The 23,198-nt window shown below is 31.6% G+C and overlaps 1 protein-coding gene across 4 annotated transcripts in view; it reads left to right on the top strand.

Annotated features, from left to right (window-relative positions):
- The window catches only part of LOC127705178 (uncharacterized), a 61,746-nt gene that overhangs the window by 4,153 nt on the left and 34,395 nt on the right, over positions 1 to 23,198 (top strand). For 2 of the 4 annotated variants that reach the window (XM_052209428.1, XM_052209429.1), the window contains exon 2: positions 4,139 to 4,384. In XM_052209428.1, the coding sequence (XP_052065388.1) occupies positions 4,265 to 4,384 (120 nt within the window). In that variant the 5' untranslated portion in view covers positions 4,139 to 4,264. Of the gene's footprint in view, positions 1 to 4,138; positions 4,385 to 12,964; positions 15,243 to 23,198 lie in introns of those variants that run through there. The other 2 variants (XM_052209427.1, XM_052209430.1) reach the window with 2 other exon arrangements.

Here is a 23,198-nt window from a genome sequence, read left to right as displayed (position 1 = left end):
TTCTTTTACTTTTAATGTTATTTTGATCTGAATTTTAGATATTAGTATTTAAATATTGCAGAAAAGTCTAAGGAAATAGAGAAAAAATATTGTACAAATTTAGAAATAAAGAAACCAATTACTGTAATGATATGTCGTCAAATTTAGCCGTATTTTTCTTCTTCTTTCTTTCTCTCTTTAAAGTACAGTTCTTGCGTGGGAGTATTTTCGTACTGTTTATGTACGTGTGTTCGATGTGGAAAATCACACGTGAAGATAAGTACAAACTATATACAGCGCGACTGTGTTCCATTGAAATAAAGCTTAAAACAAGGTTTAACACTTAGCGACACTGAACCTCTTGCACACCCCTTCTGAATATTTCAATGGTTGTGTAACACACTAATCGTTGTGGCAGTCCATTTCAGATTCTGATTGTGTCTGATGAAAACGAGTAACGATATACTTGGGTTTTTTCAAAAGGAATCGCTCTTCGTAGCCCCTTGCTCTTGATGTCAATGACCCAATCTGATTAAAATTCAGATCTATCGGATTTAGCCTGCTCATCAAAGTCTTAGGAGCATCACGAAATCAGAGATCTATATTTCAATTAGATTGGTCAATGACTGTAATTTTGTAGATGGTATGGCAAAATCAGAACGTATAAAAACATGATAATTTTTACTTTGTGCTCTGTTTCGGACCAGTTTTTCGGACCAGTTTCAATTTAAATAAGAAGATGTGGTATGAGTGCCAATGAGACAACTCTCAATCCAAGTTTGTTTATGTTGTTCTTCGTTGCAGAATCCAAGATGTTACTTTAATTTTCAATGCATGGTCTTACGAGCGCATTATGGTATCGGGCTTTAGTATGACTAGGAATGTTTTTTTATTTTTCTTTGAAGAAAATTTCTGGTGGGGTTGCTTTCTTTGAGATGTTATGAATTTGTTTTGTCAAACTTAATGACTTGTGTATTGTGACGTCTAGATAGTTCATAGAGTCAACTTCCTCAATGATATGGCCGTGGGTGTTATTGTTTGCTTTACATAGATTCTGTTTTGTTGTTACTCTGAGGAGTTGACATTTTTGGTGGTGGAATTCCATACAATGGAAACTTCTTGCTATCTTTCAACTTTGTGAAAGCGTAACAATTAGGCCTACATCAAAACGAAGCAATTGTCGTTTTCATAGTATTAAAGCTGATATGAGAAATCATAATATCAATAAGGGAAAAATCCAATATGAATAATGTTTTTGTTTTTGTCTGTTAAAAATCTTAACTACATTTAATTCAACAAACCAGTGTCTTGTTTACAAATAAACGTATACATTGAAATTGAAATGTCTGTATTTTGTATGATTTAAAATAAATATTACGTAGGTTTTCTGTGTTGTTGATAACATATCTTAAAGCTATAGACTTTACTGACATTTAAATTTTGAAAGTAAAATCCTAGTTTTTATTTTTGTCAATAGCAATTTTTATATTTCTTTGACTTGAATCTTAGACTTTTTGCTGGAGAGAGTACCGTACCATGTAATCTATCATGACTTGTTACTGTCCATATTTTTAAGAAAATCAAATTTACATGTAACTTGCATCTGTTGGATATTCTAAAAGTAAAACAATTGGAAGGGTAAGATTGGAGGAAATGGTATGTGATAGGAGAAAATAGAGTTTGAAGGGGTGACAAACAAAAAACTATTCATCTTTAATAAGAATATTGAATTTTGGACTCGTATTCAGCTCAATTTATATTGAATAGCATTCTGAGTTACGTTTTGTTTTTTTTTCCTTACCAAGCTTCAGCATATATACACGTTTTTGTGACCTCACTGTTATAAGCACAAACAAAGCTAGACAATTTAATCCTAGAAGAACTCTTCCAGTGTCAAAATTAAAATTAATTTCAACCTAACCTGTTTTTATGTCATCCTAATTTCATATAGCCCATCTTATGTTTATCCCCTCGATTAAACTTTTTGTGCTTAGGACTTTAAACACAAGCTTTCAATTTAGGTACTGAAATAACATATGGTTAAAAAGTCCAACAGCACCAGATATAATCAGCATTTATATGCATACCTAGGACGATGAAAAGTTAGCTATTGAAATTTTTCAATCATTTGAAAAAAGTTTGGAAAGGGAGAATGGGCGTAGGTCATTTTGTTTGCAAGTGAGAAACAAGAGAGAATTTGGGAAAGGTAAGAACAAATCTGACGACCAACCACCTTAACCTCACTGAGGAGCCCGTAGTGCAGTAGTTGTCGTTGGTTCATGTCGGTCATATTTGTTTTTGTTTATTGTTTTGTTATAAATTAGGTCGTTAGTTTTCTTGTTTGAATTGTATTATTTTTCATGTCGGGGCTTTTTATAGCCGACTATACGGTATGGGTTTATCTCATTGTTGAAGACCGTACGTTGGCTAAAATAGATACAACTTCAATTTATCTCTTGGGGATAATTGTTTCGTTGGGAATCATACCACATCATGGGGGTTGTTGCATCATGGATTCTTCAGAGGTTTTGAGAACGGCGTACATTTCCAATATGGACTCAATATTTTAGGGTATAATTCAACCCGACAATGGTAATATGGTTCAAATATCTTAAATATTTAAATCAAACGTCAGTGTATTTATCCAAATTCACAAAACTTAAGGGAATATACCTAATTATAACCATAAACTGAAAATTGATATTTAAACTGTTCATTAAAAGAACATGTCCTTGAATATACATGTTGAAATTTCAATTTAAAGTCAATTAAAAGGATGAAAAATATAATTTTCATATTTACATCTGAACTATCCTGTAGTGTCTAATTAAAAAAAACGGAAATAAGATATCCCTAAAAATAAATAACAATGATCCTTCTGTAAGAAAACCATAAATAAGTTTGCGTTACTAATACTTATAATGACATAGAAATTATTCAAATTGTAAATAGTATAGACCGAATCTTTATAAATAAATAAAATTTATATTTATACTATTTTGTAAAGGATTTATATTACTTTAGGAAGAAGTATTGAATAGTCAATTTTGATGTATTCAATTTAACATTAATTGCTCATGAAAAAATAGTTAAATGTTATTTATGTCGACACGCAAATACATTAAAATCTTATTCTAATCATGATGTTGACATATCAGTTTTGTAGGAGCACGCTTTGTTCGGGTTAAAAACCCGCAAAATACTTCAATATGAAAATTATAAGATTAAGCAACACTGAATGAAGAAATTAAAAATCTCACTTCGTGTAAAATTCTTAAAAGGAAATGTACAACTGGAAGACGTCCTGAACAGTGTGGTGATGCAATACTTAACCGTATTAAATCATGGAAGAATTATTTACAGACTCATGCATCATATATAATGTTATACAAATGTCTGACATACATTTCGACTTGTATGAACTCTTTATACAAATGTTTGACATACATTTCGACTTGTATGAACTCTTTATACAAATGATATAAACTCTTTTAACCTGTACTTGAAATGTCTTTCTTTCCTGAGGCAGGCAAAATTCATTACCCATTTTATTGTTCACAACTTGATTTCAATAAACTTAATATTCATGTCTCAATGTGTTTGTAATATTGTCCGCTGGGCATTTACTTTACCAATAGTTACTATTAAAGGTCAATGTCAATTTAATATTAGTTTTATTATACAGCATTCGTTTTGACATGTTGATGATGTCGGATTGGGTTTTTGTGTGTGTGTTGTTGTTTTTTACATGTCTATTATGTAGATTTAATATAAATACTTCTAGTCATATTGTTTATGTGTATTATACCTTCCTGGGCCCCTGGTTTGTACAATAAAAAGTTCTGATTCTAATTATAACACGATATTCATTATCTATCATTTAATTGTATATTAATTTTTTAACACTGTAGAATGCATCTTTTTCTTTACAACATAGGTGCCATATTAAATAATAAGACCATACATCAGAGTCACACGTCAAAACATGCTTATACTCGAAACTGTGTATCAAAATACATAAACACGACTTTTAATGACTGAAATCGAGATCGTATTATAACATTTAAATAAAACTTAGTAAATAGATGCAATAAAAAGATAAACCACATAAAACTCCATTTCATTTTAGTTTATTTGTTTAATTCTTTTGTTGAAATAGGTAGCAAGAATGCACAAGAAATTAAACCGTACAAACTGGATATTTTCCAACTGTAACCAAATCCCATTAAAAACCAGTTATTTTCAAAAGCTGACTAGAGGTCAATACTAAACAACAGACTATACCATGGAAGAACTGGCTATTTCATCCCTCGGACGAAGACCTACGTATTTAGAAACAAAAGAGCTAACTTTCTTCAGTCACAAGTCACCTACTATCTTATCAATAACAGGCAACTCACTAAAGGTAAGTAAAATAAGGTAGTTCTACTCGTTTTTAGGAAGATAGTGGTAGGCAAATGATTTCGAAAAACCCCTTGACTGAACAAAATGAGGTGAACATTTTGAAAAAGGAAACTTTAACGAAAAATATAAACCGTCAGAAGTTGTTGAAAAAACCCGAGAAAAATATCTAAATTATCAGTAAGTTGACAATAATTTTACCGATTTCATTAGCAAATACAATCTTTTGATCTCTGGTGCATGGATAGTTGTCTCATTGGCAATCATACCACAACTTCTTATTTTTCTTTTTAGTTTCATGTTCTATAATAAACTTGGCTACTAAAGGATCACTTGCAGGGACAAATCCTGGATTTGAGTTTAGGGGAGAGAGCCTAATAATTTTCCGAGCGGAAGGGGCAAATTTATCTTTGTTTACGTTTTTATTGCAAAGTGTGTTATTTTTGCCGAATTAAGTGAATATATAAAGCCTATATTTTCTCCAGGACCATTTAGAATAAGCTACTTTGAAGTTACAAAATGTTTATTACATTTTGAGAGAGATTTTCTAAAATGTATTCGTATCATGTTTGCTTTGATTATATTTAATAACGTTATAAAATACAATTCATAGGCCTTAATTAGTCAACAATTGCACCATAGTATGATAACGATTTATCAGACGCATGTTGTTTGTGATAAAATTCAATTTTTCTTTCAATTTGTTTAAAATGTTACTAGTTTATATTTCATAGCTCATTTGTTCACTTTTATAGTTATGATGTTTTTTAATGATTTATTATAGGGAAAAAATTGCTTTCAAAGATTTAATTTTTCCATATCTCAAATATATATTGAAATTTTGCCAAATGTCATGCGCATTTTAAAAAAAAAATGCTGGTGTCAAGTGTAAGTGATACAGTGTGTAAAGGTCGGGTTACTTCCCTTTATCTGGGTGTAACCATCAAATTAAATAAATTTCCTTTACTATTTTCTCAATATTTAACCTATGCAACTTAAGCAACATAAAGCAGCATTATTATAAAACTTTATTATTGACCAAACTGATAAGGATATAACATAATTTTTCCGGTTTTATTCTTTTTAACCTTGTACTTGCAGGTTTAAAAATTTGCTTAAAATATTTTGCAAATAAAAAAAATGTATAAAAAATTAGCAAAGTGAATATTGTGACTGTAGCTTGAAATAATTTTTAAGCTATTATCAAAACTTTAAACAGCTATACCTTGATATCGCATTTGTGTACTAGTTTGATTCCCAACGGTGTGAGCAAACAATCTTTTTCAAAGTAAGTTGGTTTACGATTTTTACAACTTGGGGGAGGAACGAAAGAAAAATAGCGAAGAGCACTGGTAACCGAAATATTCCGGCGACTGTTCACACTCATTCGAAAATTTGACCAATAGGTTTATACATCAGTTTATATTGAAAATTGGACAATCATTCATACGTTTATAAAAAAAAATTTAGTTAAAACCCTCTATTGCAGACCGATGGGAAACATTAAAGATTGAGGAACTTCTAACACAAGTGAAAAATAAGCATAACTAAAAGACAACGGAAAATTATACTGTTTCGGTTCTAACACATCCTTGGCTTTCAAATATTCTGCTTTGAGCGTTCCTGATGAAGCATGATCTTTTATAAAACAAATTGGTAAATTTTTAAATGATAAATGTGGAAATTATTCAAAAATACTAAGGTACAACTTTATCATGGAAAGGTACTTGACTTTTAACAATCTGTTGAACGCATCTATCCCATCGAACTTAAGATTAAGGATGCAACAGATACAGTTAAGTTGCCTCATATCTTTACTTGCATCTAGAAATTGACAATGAGGGTCGGTTGAAAACAAAACTTTCAACAAAAGAGATGATTACAGCTTCACAATTGTGAAATTTCGATTTCTATGTAACAACATTCCAGCAGCGGCTTCATATGGAGTATATATCTCCCAGTTGATACGATATTCCAGGGCTTGTATTTCCTATCATGATTTCCTTGATAGAGGGTTGATGCTCAAATGGAAGCTATTAAAGCGGATATGTTCAAATGTCTACAATCCCATCTCGTTTTCCCCGAATGTGACCTACCGAATTAGACTTATTACCGGGTTTGTACTAACATGAGCAACACGACGGGTGCTACAAGTGGAGCAGGACTCTGCCTACCCTTCCGGAGCACCTGAGATCACCCACAGTTTTTGGTGGGTTCGTGTTGCTCAGTCTTTAGTTTTCTATGTTGTGTTTTGTGTACTGTTGTTTGTCTGTTGGTCTTTTTCTTTTTTAGCCATGAAGTTGTCAGTTTATTTTCGACTTAAGAGTTTGAATGTCCCTTTGGTATCTTTTGCTTCTCTTTTGCTCTTCTTTTAACTTCCTTTTTGTTTATATACATTTTCCTGCCTTTCTAAACATATGCTTCTCAATACAATAGTCTTGACTAGCTTCTGTGAAGGACACATGCATTTTTTTCTTCTGGTCAATGGAAGACAATTCGAATGATTAGAGAGTCGGGTCGCATTATACGTTATCGCATACTTATGAAATACGTACGTGAAGTGATGAAGCGTCGCTTCATAAGAGTTCTCAGAAGAAGATTTTTAATAAAAGCACAGAACTCATCATTTGTTCACACTTATTTATGAATCCTAGAGAATTAAACAGAATGCAGCAATGATAGTGTTAATATTTAAAGTAAACAACATGTCAAAATTAGGTAAAAAGAATATTTTTTATATCAATGTGTGCTATAAAAGCTCCAAGTACCTTTTTCTACAACCTTTATCCTAAAAGCTTGGCATTAACTGTATTAAAGTTCAATTCTGGTATTTCTCCATCAACAAAGATCTTTATGGCAGTGTCCTTTTACACATCAGTCCTTGTATCATTCTATGTTATTTTTCTTCTACTCTTCCTGCAAAATATCGCTTTCATCACCCGGTTATTTGCCTCTTGGGGACAGTGGTATGTCTACGTCAATCTTATACAAAACCCTATATGCTTTACACACAAAATTACTTCAGAAAATGTAGGATTTGGATATTTGCATTACTTCCCTTTATTCAGTTAAATCATTGATATTATGATGGGTATGAAATTGAAAATTACTTTTTTAAACCACTGGTAAAAAATATGTATTTTATATGCATCATTTGATAAAAATAACCCGCATGTTACATTAAAAGGTGTGATAATACTAAAAGCACATTGATTTTAGAATGTATTTATAAACATGGCTTGAACTGTGACATGTAATCGTAATAATTCGTTTTCCGTTGATAAAAAATTACAAAAGTTCACTAGCTGGACATTTAAAGCATCGATTATAGCCATCAATTGTAGGATTGACAATGATTTAGTTTGTTTTGGTGATACAGTATTATCTTCAAGTAATTTTTATTTCCATTCAGGCCAACTGTCCAGTAATAATCTGAAATTTGTTCCTCGCTGAAATTCGCTAGAACTTACCCAAAATTATTCTGAATATTGAAATAGAATTTATGAACATGAAACTATTTTTAATTAAACAATGAAAGAGATCGTTGTCCTTTTCTAAAACATTTTGTTTAGCAGAATTCAGTTGGTTTTAACTTTATTCGACACATTTCATTACTATTTTTGTTTAATGGTCTAAAATATCAGTTACTGGAATAAGACATTTTACTCTCTGTACTAAAAATGGCAATTTATTTTTCTGCTTTATTTATTCAAACTGCAACATTCTAATGTTAAAGTGTGTCATGTAAATACACCATGCCGCTTTTTTTCCATTACTATATTTCATGCTGAATACAAAATTGTCAAAAAGCTGTTGCGTCTCGTGTTTTATTTTTAGTATGGCATTGTTTCCTATGGCATAAACAACTGATAAAGGTCAGACATGCTTATCACTTTAGTAAGAATTCAGGAAATACTCAGTTCAAGGCAGAGTCTCATTTTTTATTGGTAATGTCATTTATAAAGCAAACAAGTTTAAGAATAGTCCTATTGATCTTCTTTTATGTCTTCATAAACATATTTATTTGATGCTATTACTGGTTACTATTTACTATTATAAAATGCTTATGCCATGTAAGGATAGATATCTATTCGTTTTTAAAATTGCATTTCTATATCATAATTGTGTGTTAAATTTTTATGTGGAGATACACAAGGTCATCTTTTCTGCGTTACAATGCACATACACAAGGTCATCATGTTCTGTGTTGCTATGGACATACACACGGTCATCGTTTTCTGTGTTACTATGTGCATACCCTCTGTAATCATTTTATGTTACTTTGGGCATACACAAGGTTATCTCGCCATTTTCCAAGATGTCGCTTTGAAAAATCCGTACAGAAGCCAATATTAAAGTTTTAACCGGTGCAATGCCTTTGGTCGCTTTTATCAACTGCCATTCATAGATACTGTATCATCTTTCATTCTTTTCCAAGCATATGTGTTTTTGTCTTCTCTTATCATAAAACATATTCTCTAGCCAAGGATTACGATCCAGTCCCCTGGTCTCCGCCCTAGGCAGTTTTAGCCAACATTTGTGATTACAATGCTGCGCCATCTACCGGTAGATAAAAGTCACGCCCATTCCGACTTCATCATCCTTGACCAATGGCAGCACCTGAACTCTCTTCAGTGCGGATGTGATAAAATGGTTGTGTCTCGTGTTTACAAATTTCGTGAAGCAGGAACCGAAAATATACGTTGGCATTCAGACATTTGAGCGAGAAACATACACAGAAACTTTAATTAGTTGATTAAAAACTTTAAAATTGTCACTAAATATCGTCCTATGCTTTGGGGTAAAGACTTGTTGAGCAATCAGCACGTGGCAACTGTTTCTTTACATTTTCTACATTTACACGTGATCCCCTTAAGGCGCTTTTTCGTGTATTGAATGCAACCAGTTACAACTGTGACCAATGGAATTCATTAGCTCGTGGATCCAAAATGCTATCTTAATCCGTCAAGGATGGAGATGAGAGGATTGGATCGTAACCCTTGGCTAGCGAAGAGGATTAAAAAAACTCACAAAACTTAATTTTTTTTATGTTAGATCTGTAGTAGCCCCTGATGAACTCACTTACAACTATTAATAGATAGGTGCGAGTTAGAACTAGACAGATGGTATTGACGCTTTTTCATCATTGAAGACCTTAGGTTGAACTATTGATGCCTAGATGGCGTTCATTGTCTTGTTCTTTGCGTTATCAACAATGTTCATCTTTTTAATCCATGAGATAAGAAGTCAAGAAAGATCTGGAATGAGTGTTTGTCCATCTTTGACCAATATTTAAACGAGTTTAATTAAAACTTAGAAGCCACACACGAGCATTTAGTATGCATCGATAGTCTTTCCCCGTTTCCATTCTCTAGTCTGTATCAACCTTTCTTTTAATCGAAATATTTTCAAATTTCATGTTATTTCGTGTGATTGTTTTGTTTTTTTTTGTTCTCTATTATTTTTCTTCTTCTTTCTCGTTTTTTAATGATATTTTCGTTTCTATGGATCTGTAAACTTTACGCTTTATTTGCGTTTGATTATCAAATGCAGCATGTCTTTTCATATTTCTGGTTTCTAGAAATTTACATCCTGTCGACTCATCTAGAAATTATTTGTATTCTATGTTTCAAAAGTATGACAAATTAAACAACATGGCCGCATCGTGTCTGTTCTTGTTTCACTTTCATAGAACTGTCTTTGATAAACCGGTCTTGTTTGTACCCGGATATCACTTATAATGTATTTACCTATACCAAATTGTGAATAAAAACCCACATGACACCCACACCCAGTTATATAATATATAATAGTTGCCTTTACTAGGAATTAATACGAATAAAGTTTTCATGAAATTCGAAGACATAAAAACCAGGAAGTAATTTGAAAATGAGGAATGCATCTCTCTCAAGCATAGCTCTTATTTCTAGTCGGAGTTGGGCTATATTAATACGCAACTTCTCAACGGACACTACTACTCCGGTAATTCCGCCCGTCCGCTAAACCTGCCCACTCCCGTGAATATTTTGTCTGCTATTTTATTCATAGGAACTGTATTTATCCTCACTGCATGTCAACTTTTAAAGAAAAGTTGTCTATTAAGAAATCACCATTTTCCTTTTATAAATATGTGATAAACTGGTCCTCCATGCATATTTACTGCGCATGGGCGGATTTACCGGACAAACACATTTCCGATAAAAACACAGGAGACCCACTTGTGTTGTCGATTTTAAAATTTATTTCAGATATTTTTGGGGAAATGAGATAAACTACTCAATATTGACTTGTCAGTGAATCGATTTATATTAAATTTACTACAATTTGTATATAATTAAGCAGAAATACATACATCCAAAGCCTTATGTGGGCGGATTAACCGGACTGCATCGTACTAGACTATAGTCTCTTGGTATCCTGCTTCTGTTAAGAGAGAACGGTTATGTTCAAATTATTGTTTACGTAACGGTTCAATTTGAGGTCTTCATTGCTGTCCGCGTTTAAGTCATATCGACTTATTCCACAACAGTTTGGATAGGGGGAAAAACTGTACGTTTTAGCTCAATGTTAAAATGCAGGATAAAAACAATATTCGTACAGTGTAGGAAAATAAAAAAAAACATTTGTTCTCGCCACGAAACAGGAGAAAAGCTCGACGAGCCTCGCTTTTCTCTCTATTTCTAAAGCTCGTCAAATATATTTAATATTTCCTTACACTGTACGAATATTGTACATATAACACCTTAATGTATATGTCCACTTTTGTTTTTGATCTATGTCAATGATGTTCAAACTAGCATCGACTCAGATTGTGAAGTTTTGATATATGCAGATGATACTGCAATTTTATTTTCCCATATAGACCCTGGGGTCATCTCGCATAAATTATCCAGAATGCTGGAATCATGTCATGATTGGTTAACTGACAATATATTGTCAATTTTTGGTCCTGGTCGAAAACTTCGGTCCTTAATACCGGTTGATTTTGCTATCTCCTGTAATGGTATTAATATTGAATCCAAAACTTTTGTAGAATATTTGGGAATAATAATTGATCAGTTTCTAACTGGTGATTTTATTGTCAACTCTATAGTGAAAAAGGTCAATCAAAGGCTTAAATTTTTATATAGAAACAAAGAGTGTCTAAATTTTCAATCTAGGAAAACATTGTGCTCTTCTCTGATTCAGTGTCATATTGACTATGTATGTGCATGCTGGTATGAAGGTATATCAAAACAAATGAAGAATAAACTTCAAGTGGCACAAAATAAGATTTTGAGATTTATTCTGCAATTACATCCCAGAAAGAGTGTGACATATATTGAATTTAAGAAATTAGGCTTTTTAAATATTAGTAATAGAGTCAAACAACTAAGACTCAATCATGTTTTCAACATCTTTAACAATACATGCCCAAATTATTTACATACTAATTTTGTTAGAAATGAAACATCTTTCAATACAAGATCTAGTAGTAAAAACTTTTATATGCCAGGAATTAAAGGGTGTGAATCCACCACTTTCTTTTATAATGGAATAAAAGACTGGAATTCGTTACCAGACATGATTAAAAGTTGCTCTAAAAAATATAATTTTAAAGTACAAGTGAAAAAGTTTTTTGATGGATAAATTTAAATCCATCTTTAATAGTGAATTTGTTTTTTTATTAATTATACTGGGGCTTTGACCATTTATCTGTGTTTGTATTTTCTATGTGTCAACCATTGGTGTAAACTGGAAGTCTCGTCATAAAAGGACCCCACTGGAAATAAGTTTTAATAACTTTTGTGGGTCATCCTAAGATATTAGGCTACAGTGAAAATCTAGTCAATTTAAATTTCGCATACCTTTTGATGGTGAAGGTATATGTTTTCATTTCCACACTGTCATAGCTTTGTTACTATAACCAATCAACGCACTGTTGTCCTTTAGTTTTTGATGTATGATCAGTTTCATTGGTAACCATACAACAACTCAATATTCAGTCGTTCATATTCATATTTTAACAAATATAAATGCCAATTGTCCTCGGTTTGGGGATTATTTCCATTTAATAATCATATATATTTAGTGAAGCAGAAGTATATAAGGCTTTCAAATTTAATAATATTGCAGAATGATATTTTTGGTTGCATTTGTTTGCATATAGTCAAATGAAATAGACACCAATTATAAAGTAAATTGTGTATAATTGATAGCAGGTGCTCTTCCAATACACAGAGGACTAAACCATCATGAAAAATAATGGACTTAATTGCACCACAAACAGTTATCTCGTTAGCAATCATATGAAAATCAAATAAAAATCAATTAAACTAATAGGTTATCTTTGTATTAAGTCTATTGTGTAACAAGATATAAATAAATCAGGATTTTGGTAGTGATCAGAACGGTTGAAAACATCATGATCATCGTATCATGAAATGAAATTAGGAAGTTTTGTATATAACTTATTAAATTTCATTGGATGTAAATGTGGGGAAATTTGAAATTTAAAGGTCCTTGAAGAAACTGTTTAATTTAATGTATAAATTACTCTATATACTTTCTCTCATCACAAAACACCGTTGTTCAATGTTTATATCGTTGGAATAAAATCTTGACGGTTTTTCTATGCCCCTATTGTTCGTTGTCATACATATTTGTTATAAACACGCACACATGGAGTCGCTGTAAATGTTGACATTGCTAAAAAGGAGAAGTAATTCCATCAAGTCCGTTCCGCCTATTTGTTGATCCAGTATTATTCGGAAGCTTGCAGTTTCTTACAAAGTATTCCTAGTCATGCTAGTCACATGTGAAGCTTTGGTTAATAGTTGTTTGATCATTTTGCTTCCCATATCTGACAGAGGCATTTATCAATTATTTTTAAACATTTAATGTTGTTATCGTTTGATATAGTACGTGAACTTAAAGTTGCGTAAGGACTATGCAGACAAAGAAAGCAGCAGCATTTTGGAAACTCGTATTACATAACTTGACTAACAAGTATGTACTGATTTTTATGGAGAAAAGAATAGAGTAATATTTGAGATTAAATTTTGGAATTTGTAACACATTGGAGAATACACCCACGAAAGATATTAATTAATGATATATACATTTTATTGGGACTCTAGATACTGAGTTGACAAAGTAATTTGTTTACAGTAATATAGTCAGGACAAAACAAAATTGATAAATCACTTAAATAGTTGTTATTGTGTAACGTGCAATAGATGATTTTACAAACGGATTTGATATTAAAAATACAGTTTGAAAAGAAGACATGACAGACGCCAAAAGAAGCTAGCAACGGAATAATTTCTTCCGGATTCAAACGAAACTATATCATTAGAAACGGCACGATAGTATTATTGATGAACAGGAATCGAATCTTTTTTGAAATAACCATGCAGTAAAGTTATAAAAAGGATTAGTCTTATGAATGATAGTTTGACTACTTCTAATACCCGAAAAGAATTTATTATACAACGAATTTTATCTTCACACAGAAGAAGAGATACCATGTTGACATCACTCAGTTTGTTTGAAAAAAAAGTTCTGCAAACAGATTAAAATATTTAATCAAGACAACAGTTTCCTAATACTGGGTAAATGTTTATCATTGAAGTTAGTTTATTTATAGAGTACCCAGGACGTCAAGTGTACGGTAAACAATATATTGACTGTTTTATGGACCCTTTACTTGCTTCATTGTCTAACCGTTTGGTTTATATATAAAATACGTTGTTTGTTGAACATCTTCCAGGCCATAATCCGCTTTCGGGTCATCCTTCTGTCTGTAATCTGCTTTCAGAATTAATTGTCTAATTGAGGGATTGGTGGAAAGTCAAGTGTTCTTGTGTACACTGTATTGTATAGACAATTTCATGTTATGACATTAATTCTTTAGATTTGGATTAAAACACTGTTCTTTTTTGAAAACTACTACATGACAATTATTATTCTTAGGCTCTATATATAATGGTTTGACTAATAACTGAATGAAACATATGGAAATAAACAGTGTTAGCAGTAATACCGGATTGTTAGCATCTTTCTTCTTGTAAACGTCTTTGGAATATATTCTCTACCATAGATATTGTTGAACTGACGTAAGTCTTTGAACTGTATGCCATGTGATAAGCACCTTATACAGATCTAGTCGTGGAATACAATAGAGAACAGATTGAAAACAACATTGAACTTCGCGCTTCAACAAACAGAAGTTCGTTTTTCTATTTGTAATAAGAGATAATTCAAAGTATTAGTGAAGTCTTAATATTAATATTTGCCATCAGATGTAAAAAAAAAAGAGATAGAAACGTTCGAGAAATTACATATGTAAGAGGACATCTCGTAATAGTGCATAAAAAAGCAGTCACATCAACACAATATTACTGTTTCGTGTCTCGGTATTTACCACGAACGCTGTAATATAATATTATAGGTTATGTTAACATAATTCGTAATTTATAGGTTATGTTAACATAATTCGTAATCTGATGCAAATTTTAAAGTGTGTAAACATTTTACTAACATCAAAGAACATTCATATGCACATCATCATTATAAAAGTGGAAAACTAATAATTGCATAAAAACAAAACGTTGACCATCGATTTAAATATGATAGCAATGATCCGTCAAATTTGAACAATAAGTATATTAGTATAAAGTAAACAATTTGAAAAGTATATCAATACATATTGAGGACACCATTTAAAACTGATGTGATCGGTGGATGAAATGATGAACAAGCAATAGGATAACAAATACTATCACTCTAAGATGGAAGACTTTCCGTATTTTATAAAAGCAAGATCAAAAGTAAAAGTAACTACAACAGTTCCACGTGGATGGGAACCAAAAAAGAAAAAGGTAGGATTAAAACCCGTTCTAATTATATTATTTTATACTTGTTTGGTGGAAAGAGAATATTGAGATTTGTAGATAAACATATGTTTTGATATGCGTGTAAACAACAGAGCACTTATATTTAAGTACTGCGGCATTTGAAATGTTCTTTTGTTGCTGTTGCATGTACATCACGTTGGATTTGAAGACATTTTGATAAACTAAAAACATTACAATGATAATATTAATGAATAGTTTTTTAACATGTAAGGTAATGAATAAAAGAAGTTAATAAGTATTCGTCGATGAGAAAATGACCTAACAATAAGATATAAACCAAACATATATCTATAGGATACCATATGGTCTTCAACAATAAACGCGTGTGTAAACCCTGTAACAATCTATAAATAGCCCTTTGCAAAGTTCCGAAGATCGGCTATCAAGAGCTATAACTATAGCCCTAGCCTTCGTAATGTTCCGAAGATCGGCTATCAATTTCCCTTGAAGAGAAAACTCGGAGATATAAACAAAGATAATATTCATTGTTCCGGAATTTGGACTGGTCCATCTTTAGAGGAGATGTTTTAACCATTTTTATTTGCTTAGTACTTCTCGATATACTTCTTTTTTTTTTTATCAAATAACAAAGGATACAGATTAAAATGTTTAATGAAATCAATGAAGACCACAACACTGTCTTATTGGCCTATAAAACCCCATATTCTTGTCTGTTACCTATTAAAACATAAATCTATAATGTCGGTACAAAAGACTTTTACTGAAAAGACAAAATACATGAAAATTTTATATTTCCCCAAGTCATGATTATAAGAATTTAAAATACATTGTCATTTAAATCGAATTGCACACATTAATTTTTACAAAGAAAATTTTCAATGGATTGGTATCTATGGAGAATTAAAATTAATTTCTCATTTCCACCAGTAGCAACGGAAATCGTATGATTTAATGTAACTGCACCCTCGAGGCGAATATATTCTGAATATATTTATAGACGTACATCTTATCGAATCCTTGAAATATGTCTGTTGGGTTGTCCTACGTGACTGTATATACACGTATACAGAAAAGTTTGTAACTATTCCTTTTTTGGCTATTGTCATTGGAACAAGTATATTCACCTCTTCATTTAGCATCATGCTATGGTTGACCGTTTTGAAAATTTGGGTGACCGTTGACTAGGGATATATGTTCCGATCTCGGTTCCGATATCACCGAATGCTACTTGATATGATTTTTTTTGCTATGAGCAACAGGACGTGTGTCGCTAGAAGAGCAGGAACTCGGCTTACCATTCTAGGGCACCAGAGTTCACTCTTATTTTTTGTAGGGATTGTGATTCCGAGTCACAATCTTCAGTTTTCTCTGTTGTTTTTATTGACTGTTGCTTGTATTTCAACTTTTTTAGCCACGATGTTCCCTCTTTCAACGACTTATGATTTTTATTGGTCCTCGGTATTGGTTCTAGAGCAAATCTATTCCGTATCGTATCAAAAACAATTTTTCTTGTCATTTTTATAAACTATCATAAAAAAAGACATGTGGTGTCTATTCGTTTGATGTGTTTGAGTTTTTGATTTTGCCAATTGAAAAGGGACTTTCCGTTTTGAATTTTCCTTGAAGTTCGGTATTTTAGTTGTTTTACTTTTTCTAACGTTTATTGAAAGTGTAACTCTTAATCAGTCTTATCTCTTATCGAAACGTGTCTTCATGTCAACTTATTAGAAAGAAATCTGACTGGTCTTACAGACAAATATCGTCTATACTTACCTCGGAATTGAATATTCTATAACACTTCATGACTCTTTCGGACCAATTTTGTGACGTTCCACCTATATCACGTCTTCTGACTGGTTTGTTGACACAATTCTTCGTGTCTATTTCAAAAATCATGTCAATGTCATACATATTTAAAACTAAGTTGTAAAAATTCTCATCGAACTACGGTTTAGAATGCCTATCTTTTTGTGTTGATTCCGAGAAAATGTTTTAATGTCTAGTTCTGGAAACTTTTCATGATAAAAATGGTGTTGTGACTATGAATTTGTACTTATTCTAGAGACATATACAGACCTTCAACAATGAGCAAACCCCATACCGATTCCTATAGAGACACTTCGTTTGACCTGTTTGTAGGCAAATGTTCTCCTGATTTAAGACAAGACTCTTCTCTTAGTCTTTATGAATCAGTCATCTTATGAAAAGTCATGTAGACAGATCTTGAGAAAAAGTCTATTCATAACAATCCTGATGACAATCTGGACTGACAAGAACTTTGTCAAGATGTCGTTTCCTTTATAAGGTTCATGTTGTTTTTTTTTCAGAAAATATTGCCTTAACAATTATAGGGAAAAAAACTTTCAATGCGAACTCGGCATGATCATAATGAGGAAAAATAAACAATATACTAATCTTTAAGATGTTTTCATTTTAAAATTAATGGATTACACGAATAATAAAATTGTTAATCATTGGAAAATGTCAAACTTAAGAAATAAAGGAGGTCTTGAAATGTCACATATATTTATTTTGTTTACAAGGTGTCAAAAACTTCATTTCAACGCAAACTATAATTTCAAAACAAGTGATTACTACACGGGTATTAATTGTATGTAGGAAAAATATAATTTATTTAGTAACTAATGGAAAACTGGTACCGAAATTGATGTATCCAACTTTACATGATTCTAAGCCTGGCTTCATTTACCGTGAAGATAAATTATGTTGTTATATTTATTTGAGTAATCTGGGAATATTATACTAGTATAATAGTCCCAGGAGTAATCAAAAATAAGTCTTACAGAATTAATTGTGTTTCAGCGATCAGCGATTGTCTGTTACCTTAATCCTGCCTCAATACTTAAAGTTATTTAAACAAATAGCCTAAGATTTATTTATTAAAACGAAAGTCACATCTATATAAGAATTATGATTCCTTGCATTGTATTGGATGAATCTAACTGCGACAAACATAACATTTTTAGATGGGTAAAATACAAGAATTTGGAAAAAAGGTTATTTTTTTCTGCTATCCCATATAGTCTACATTTAGTTCATTTTTACAAGTTATATAGTTTTGTAATAAATAATGGTGATTGTAAATGAATTTCATTTTATTTGAACAAATTTCAATGAAATGCAAGTTGTCTTTTTTTTTATTAGCCTTCCGTGTAACTATTCTAATGAGCTGATATTTGGTGATTAACTGTATGATAATAGTTAATAATGTAGGTACATAAGATGTACACATTTTTGTTCCTGATGACATTTTGGGAATACTTCCGACCTTTGCATGGGTGCAGAATGTCCTTTAAACATGTTTTTTCACTATTTCAATTTTAATCCGCACTTTTAGTTATTGTGCTGATGAATAAGGTTATAAATAATGTAATGATTAATTATAGACTAAAGGTTAGCTTTATTCAAGTTTACCTGCTTTTGGCTGAATTACGGTCATTCGAATTATAAATTTCTTGCATGGGTCAGTTCTTATCCTCGTTTTCAGAGATTATCCATGGCTTTTAGTTTTAGTTAGTGCCAATAGTTATTTTCGTGTTCCTCAATTATTAGTTTTACCTTTTAATTTATTCTTGATACTTTTCATAATTTATCAATGTTTCAATACATCTTTGAATATTCTTATTTCTGTTATCACTTCTGTCATCATTTTGTAAACAAATTTTTCACACAGAATGAGCTTTGTAAGGATAATTTGTCAAGTAGATTAACAACTTCCTGGTCAAGGTTAAGATTTAGAACTTGTAATATATTTTCTGAAATCCCACCTCTATGAGATCTGGATGGAGGGTCCTTCATTTCTGTATTCTTTAATTTTTTTATGCCATTTTTCTCTATTCTTTACACTTTTCGACAACTATCCTCTATTCTTTATATTTTAGCACCTCATTATTCTCTATTCTTTATTTTTTTGCCAATTTTTCTCTATTTTTTATATTTTTTGCCCATTATTCTCTATTTTGTAAATCCCCATCCACACCCTCCTCTATCATGCAATAGTTATTTCTCTATATATAAAAAACGCAAATTCTAATCTGTATGTAAAATAAAGCGGTTTATTTGAGTAAAAAAACACTCATTCGTTTTTGTCGAATTGAAGTTCACATGCATAGAATAAGAAGATGTGGTATGATTCAATGAGACGACTATTCACCAGAGAACAAATGACGTAAATGAAAGCAACTATACCAGGTCACCGTACGGCCTTCAACAATGAACAAACCCCACACCGTGTAGTGATATAGTATATTCTGTCTTGATTTGGCTAGATATATATATTGTCAAGACATTAATTAAGGTCATTTCTTGGTTAATAGGTAAATTCCAATATGGGAAAAATCAAATTTGTATTCAAAATTTAGAGATAGAAAAATTTATAGAATATTAAATATTGACATTTAGTAAACTAATTATCTACTTAAGCTTAAGCTTGTACTTAACATGAACTTTTAAACTTTTTAATATTATCAGCGATGCAAATAGTGTTACAGACTTTCATAGTATTTTTAATTGCCGTTCTGATTCCATAAATTGGGCATATCAGATATTCAGTTCAAAAGAGCAAAAACTAAGCTTTTATTTTCTTCATAATGATCAAAATACTTTAAAGTCAGTTTTATAATTCAGCCATAATTGCACGTGACGATTTTAAATTGACTTCACTCTAACCTTCTGAGACTGTAAAATTTAGAATAAGAATCTTCGTTGTAATAGTAAAAGGTTTTGACCTCCGGAAGTAACAACCGCCCTTTTTGTTGATAGGGATATGGCCCTATGTTAACCCAAGTTGTAAAATCTGAGCAAAAGTTATCATTGCTTGTTTTTATACAACCGCCTTCATTGTATTGTACGGTTTTTTTTTTCAATTCCCTTTACTCCATCCATTATTCTTGCGTGATTAAATTAATAAATTGTTCATAATAATGGGATGGTATAACCAGAGACATATAATATTATATGTCTCTAGTATAACTCAAGGATTGATTCTCCCCCAGGCAATGTTTTCTCCCCCAGGCAATGTTTTCTCCTCCAGGCAATGTTTTCTCCCCCAGGCAATGTTTTCTCCCCCAGGCAATGTTTTCTCCCCCAGGCAATGTTTTCTCCCCCAGGCAATGTTTTCTCCTCCAGTCAATGTTGTACTTAGAACGTTGGTTTTATTGGTATGTTTTTCTTTACGTTGCAGGACGTTATTTGCTCCGTTTTTGGTTTTGATGTTTCTAAATGTTTTATGTATTTTGCTTCCAGTCTTTTCATCTTGACTGAATTTATTTGATAACAATTGAGACGGTTTTGACTGTGCTGTTTAGGTCGTTTTTAGCTTTTGTTGCTACTCTCAAATGTATTATGTGTTTGACTTCCACGCTTTAGGTCTTGAGTAAATCTGATAATGGTTATTAAAAAACGTGTTATGTACCCCGAAACTGGTACCCTACGGTTATATGATAGTTAATAAGAAACTACTTCTAGGTTTCATGTGTAAGACTTGAGAAAGGAGTTCAAGAAAAGAGGAAGTTAAATGTAATTCTCTGTATGGAACGCTTCAATTTTAATTATTGAATTCGTGGAAATTATAGGGCGATAAAGAACTGCATATTGCCCTGCCAATGGTATCATATATGCCTCTGGTTAATCCAATATCGTAAGATAACTCTTACGATACAAATCCTTGTTAATCCAATGAATCATTTTTTATTGTAAAACTTACATTCTTTTTTAAGAACAATACATGTCAGGTGTATAGATATATTTTTCTTCTCAACAAATTATGCGACTTTCTGCAAGAAAAGATTATTGGAAAATTGTCATCATTAAGAAACGTAAAAGGTGGTGACACCTAGTTCTTAATAATCAATGATTAAAGTGATTTTGTTTAATTTTCTATACGTTGTATGTCCTATATCAAACTATAGATTTAATCAGTAAATACACATGCAAATATTGATCTTTGTCAAATAATCAAACTTAATTTTAGGTAAGCTGGTGTTATAATAATAGTAATGTCAATGTTTATATGTTGCTAAGCCAGAGTATACTTTCAAAACAGCATGGAATCTAGATTGAGATTTGATAAACAATGTGTTCATGTACTTTAATATTTGTTAATTAAAGCACTATTTCAACATGCTGTGCAACGTCTTATGTTATTTGGAGATTTTTTTTTAAATTCATTTTAAAAATTTTAGTTTCATAGGTTAACAATGACTTTGGTCATTTTCGTATTAGCTATTATTTAACTGTAAGCATAAAGGGCCAATCCTTGGTAAAATCACAATAACTTCAAACCCCCCATGAATTATTTCTTTAATATAATCTTATTTACATAGTAATTACCATAATTTATGGTCATCTCAAAAGCTGACATATCCCTTCAATATATGACTCTAATATGATTTCTTGAAAACAACTGAATGGTATATACTAGGATTTAACATAACTGCACAACTGGTATGTGACAGATACCCATAGCACGAAAGAAGCTTGCTTGATCATGCCCCCTTTTAATTAGTTCATGCGATATTTTATTTCATTTTAAAATTATTTTCTTGACGGAAGTCTTCGTTTTATTCCTAACAATCTTAGAACTGACAACGAATGACAGCTCTAGTTATTTGGCTTTCCCATATTTTTTAAATTCTATTTTCACATATCGGCAGTTTATATATAAAATAAAGGGAGATGGGGGAGTAAACATCAATGAGTTAGCAACCCAACGACAAATAACCAAGGACATCTAGAAGGAAACAAACAATCTTCAACGATATATATACAGTATGTCAAGCTCTATAAATGTTCTGAATGAATAAACCAGAAACTGTCAAAAATCTGCCATCAATATCAACTCTTACCACTTATCACTGAATGATTACTAGCCATGAACAACACGACGGGTGCAACTATCTAGAGCAGGAACCGCTTACCCCTCCGGAGCACATGAGGTCATTCCAGTTTTTGTTCGGTTACATTTGCTTGCTCTTTATTTTTCTTTGTGGTGTTTTGTGTACATTTGATTGTTCGTCTTTTTCCCTTTGGTCGTGGTGTCGTCTGTCTTTATTCGACATGAGGCTTTTGATTGTCCCCTGGGTATTTGAGACTATTCTTGTTTAGCTTTATAAAATCGTATTCCTAAAATACAGGAGTTATGGATAAAACTGGTTTTATTTCTCATGTATTCGAAAAATTATTCTAAAAAAACATTTGCCTTTTTTATTCCGATATGCCAACGAAATTGGCATAGCTATTAGAATTGGTTAAAAAGGCGCAGAAAATTTTTCTAGAGGAAGATTAAATTTCATGTATATTCTTTGAACATTTGTGATAGAGTATATATGGTCAATATAGTCTCTATTCCGAGGAACAACTTACTTTTAAGTACAGGTGCACGTTTTGAAAGTGTTAACTTATAATTGATATACACTTGTCACGTTAACGTCTCTGTCATTTTTTTTCTTTTCGGGAGCAATATAATTAAGTGTTTAATTGATAGTGTATCTAAGTATGTCATCAGCAGAACTGACATAACTTTCACATTAAATATAATCGGTTAAATTTTCATCGAATTAAAACGCATTACATGTCATACTTATCGAAGCAGAAATCTTTACATTTGAGGACTTCTTTCATCCGAACCAATTATATGTGAAAAAAATCTGAGTCAACAGATTAGAACTCCTTTCCTTCACAATGTTATATTTCAAATACCGTTTAAATTGAAAAGTCTAAAATTAGACATTAATTGAAAAGGAAAACGTTGTTCGAATGAATATATCTTTTCGACATTTTAAATCTTAAAAATCAGCATACTTTCCACTCGATTTTATATAACGCCTATTCTATCTAACAACGCGTATACTTGAATTATACTTAACAACTGTTGTGATTAAATTCAAACTGCGTCCATTTATGACACAAAAACTTACTTAAATTGATGAGCAGTCTATA

Source organism: Mytilus californianus, unplaced genomic scaffold (assembly GCF_021869535.1).
Source record: "Mytilus californianus isolate M0D057914Y unplaced genomic scaffold, xbMytCali1.0.p SCAF_6, whole genome shotgun sequence".
Taxonomy (NCBI): Eukaryota; Metazoa; Mollusca; class Bivalvia; order Mytilida; family Mytilidae; genus Mytilus; species Mytilus californianus.
The sequence above is the reverse complement of the archived record's forward strand: the minus strand, read 5'-3'. Positions and strand labels throughout refer to the sequence as shown.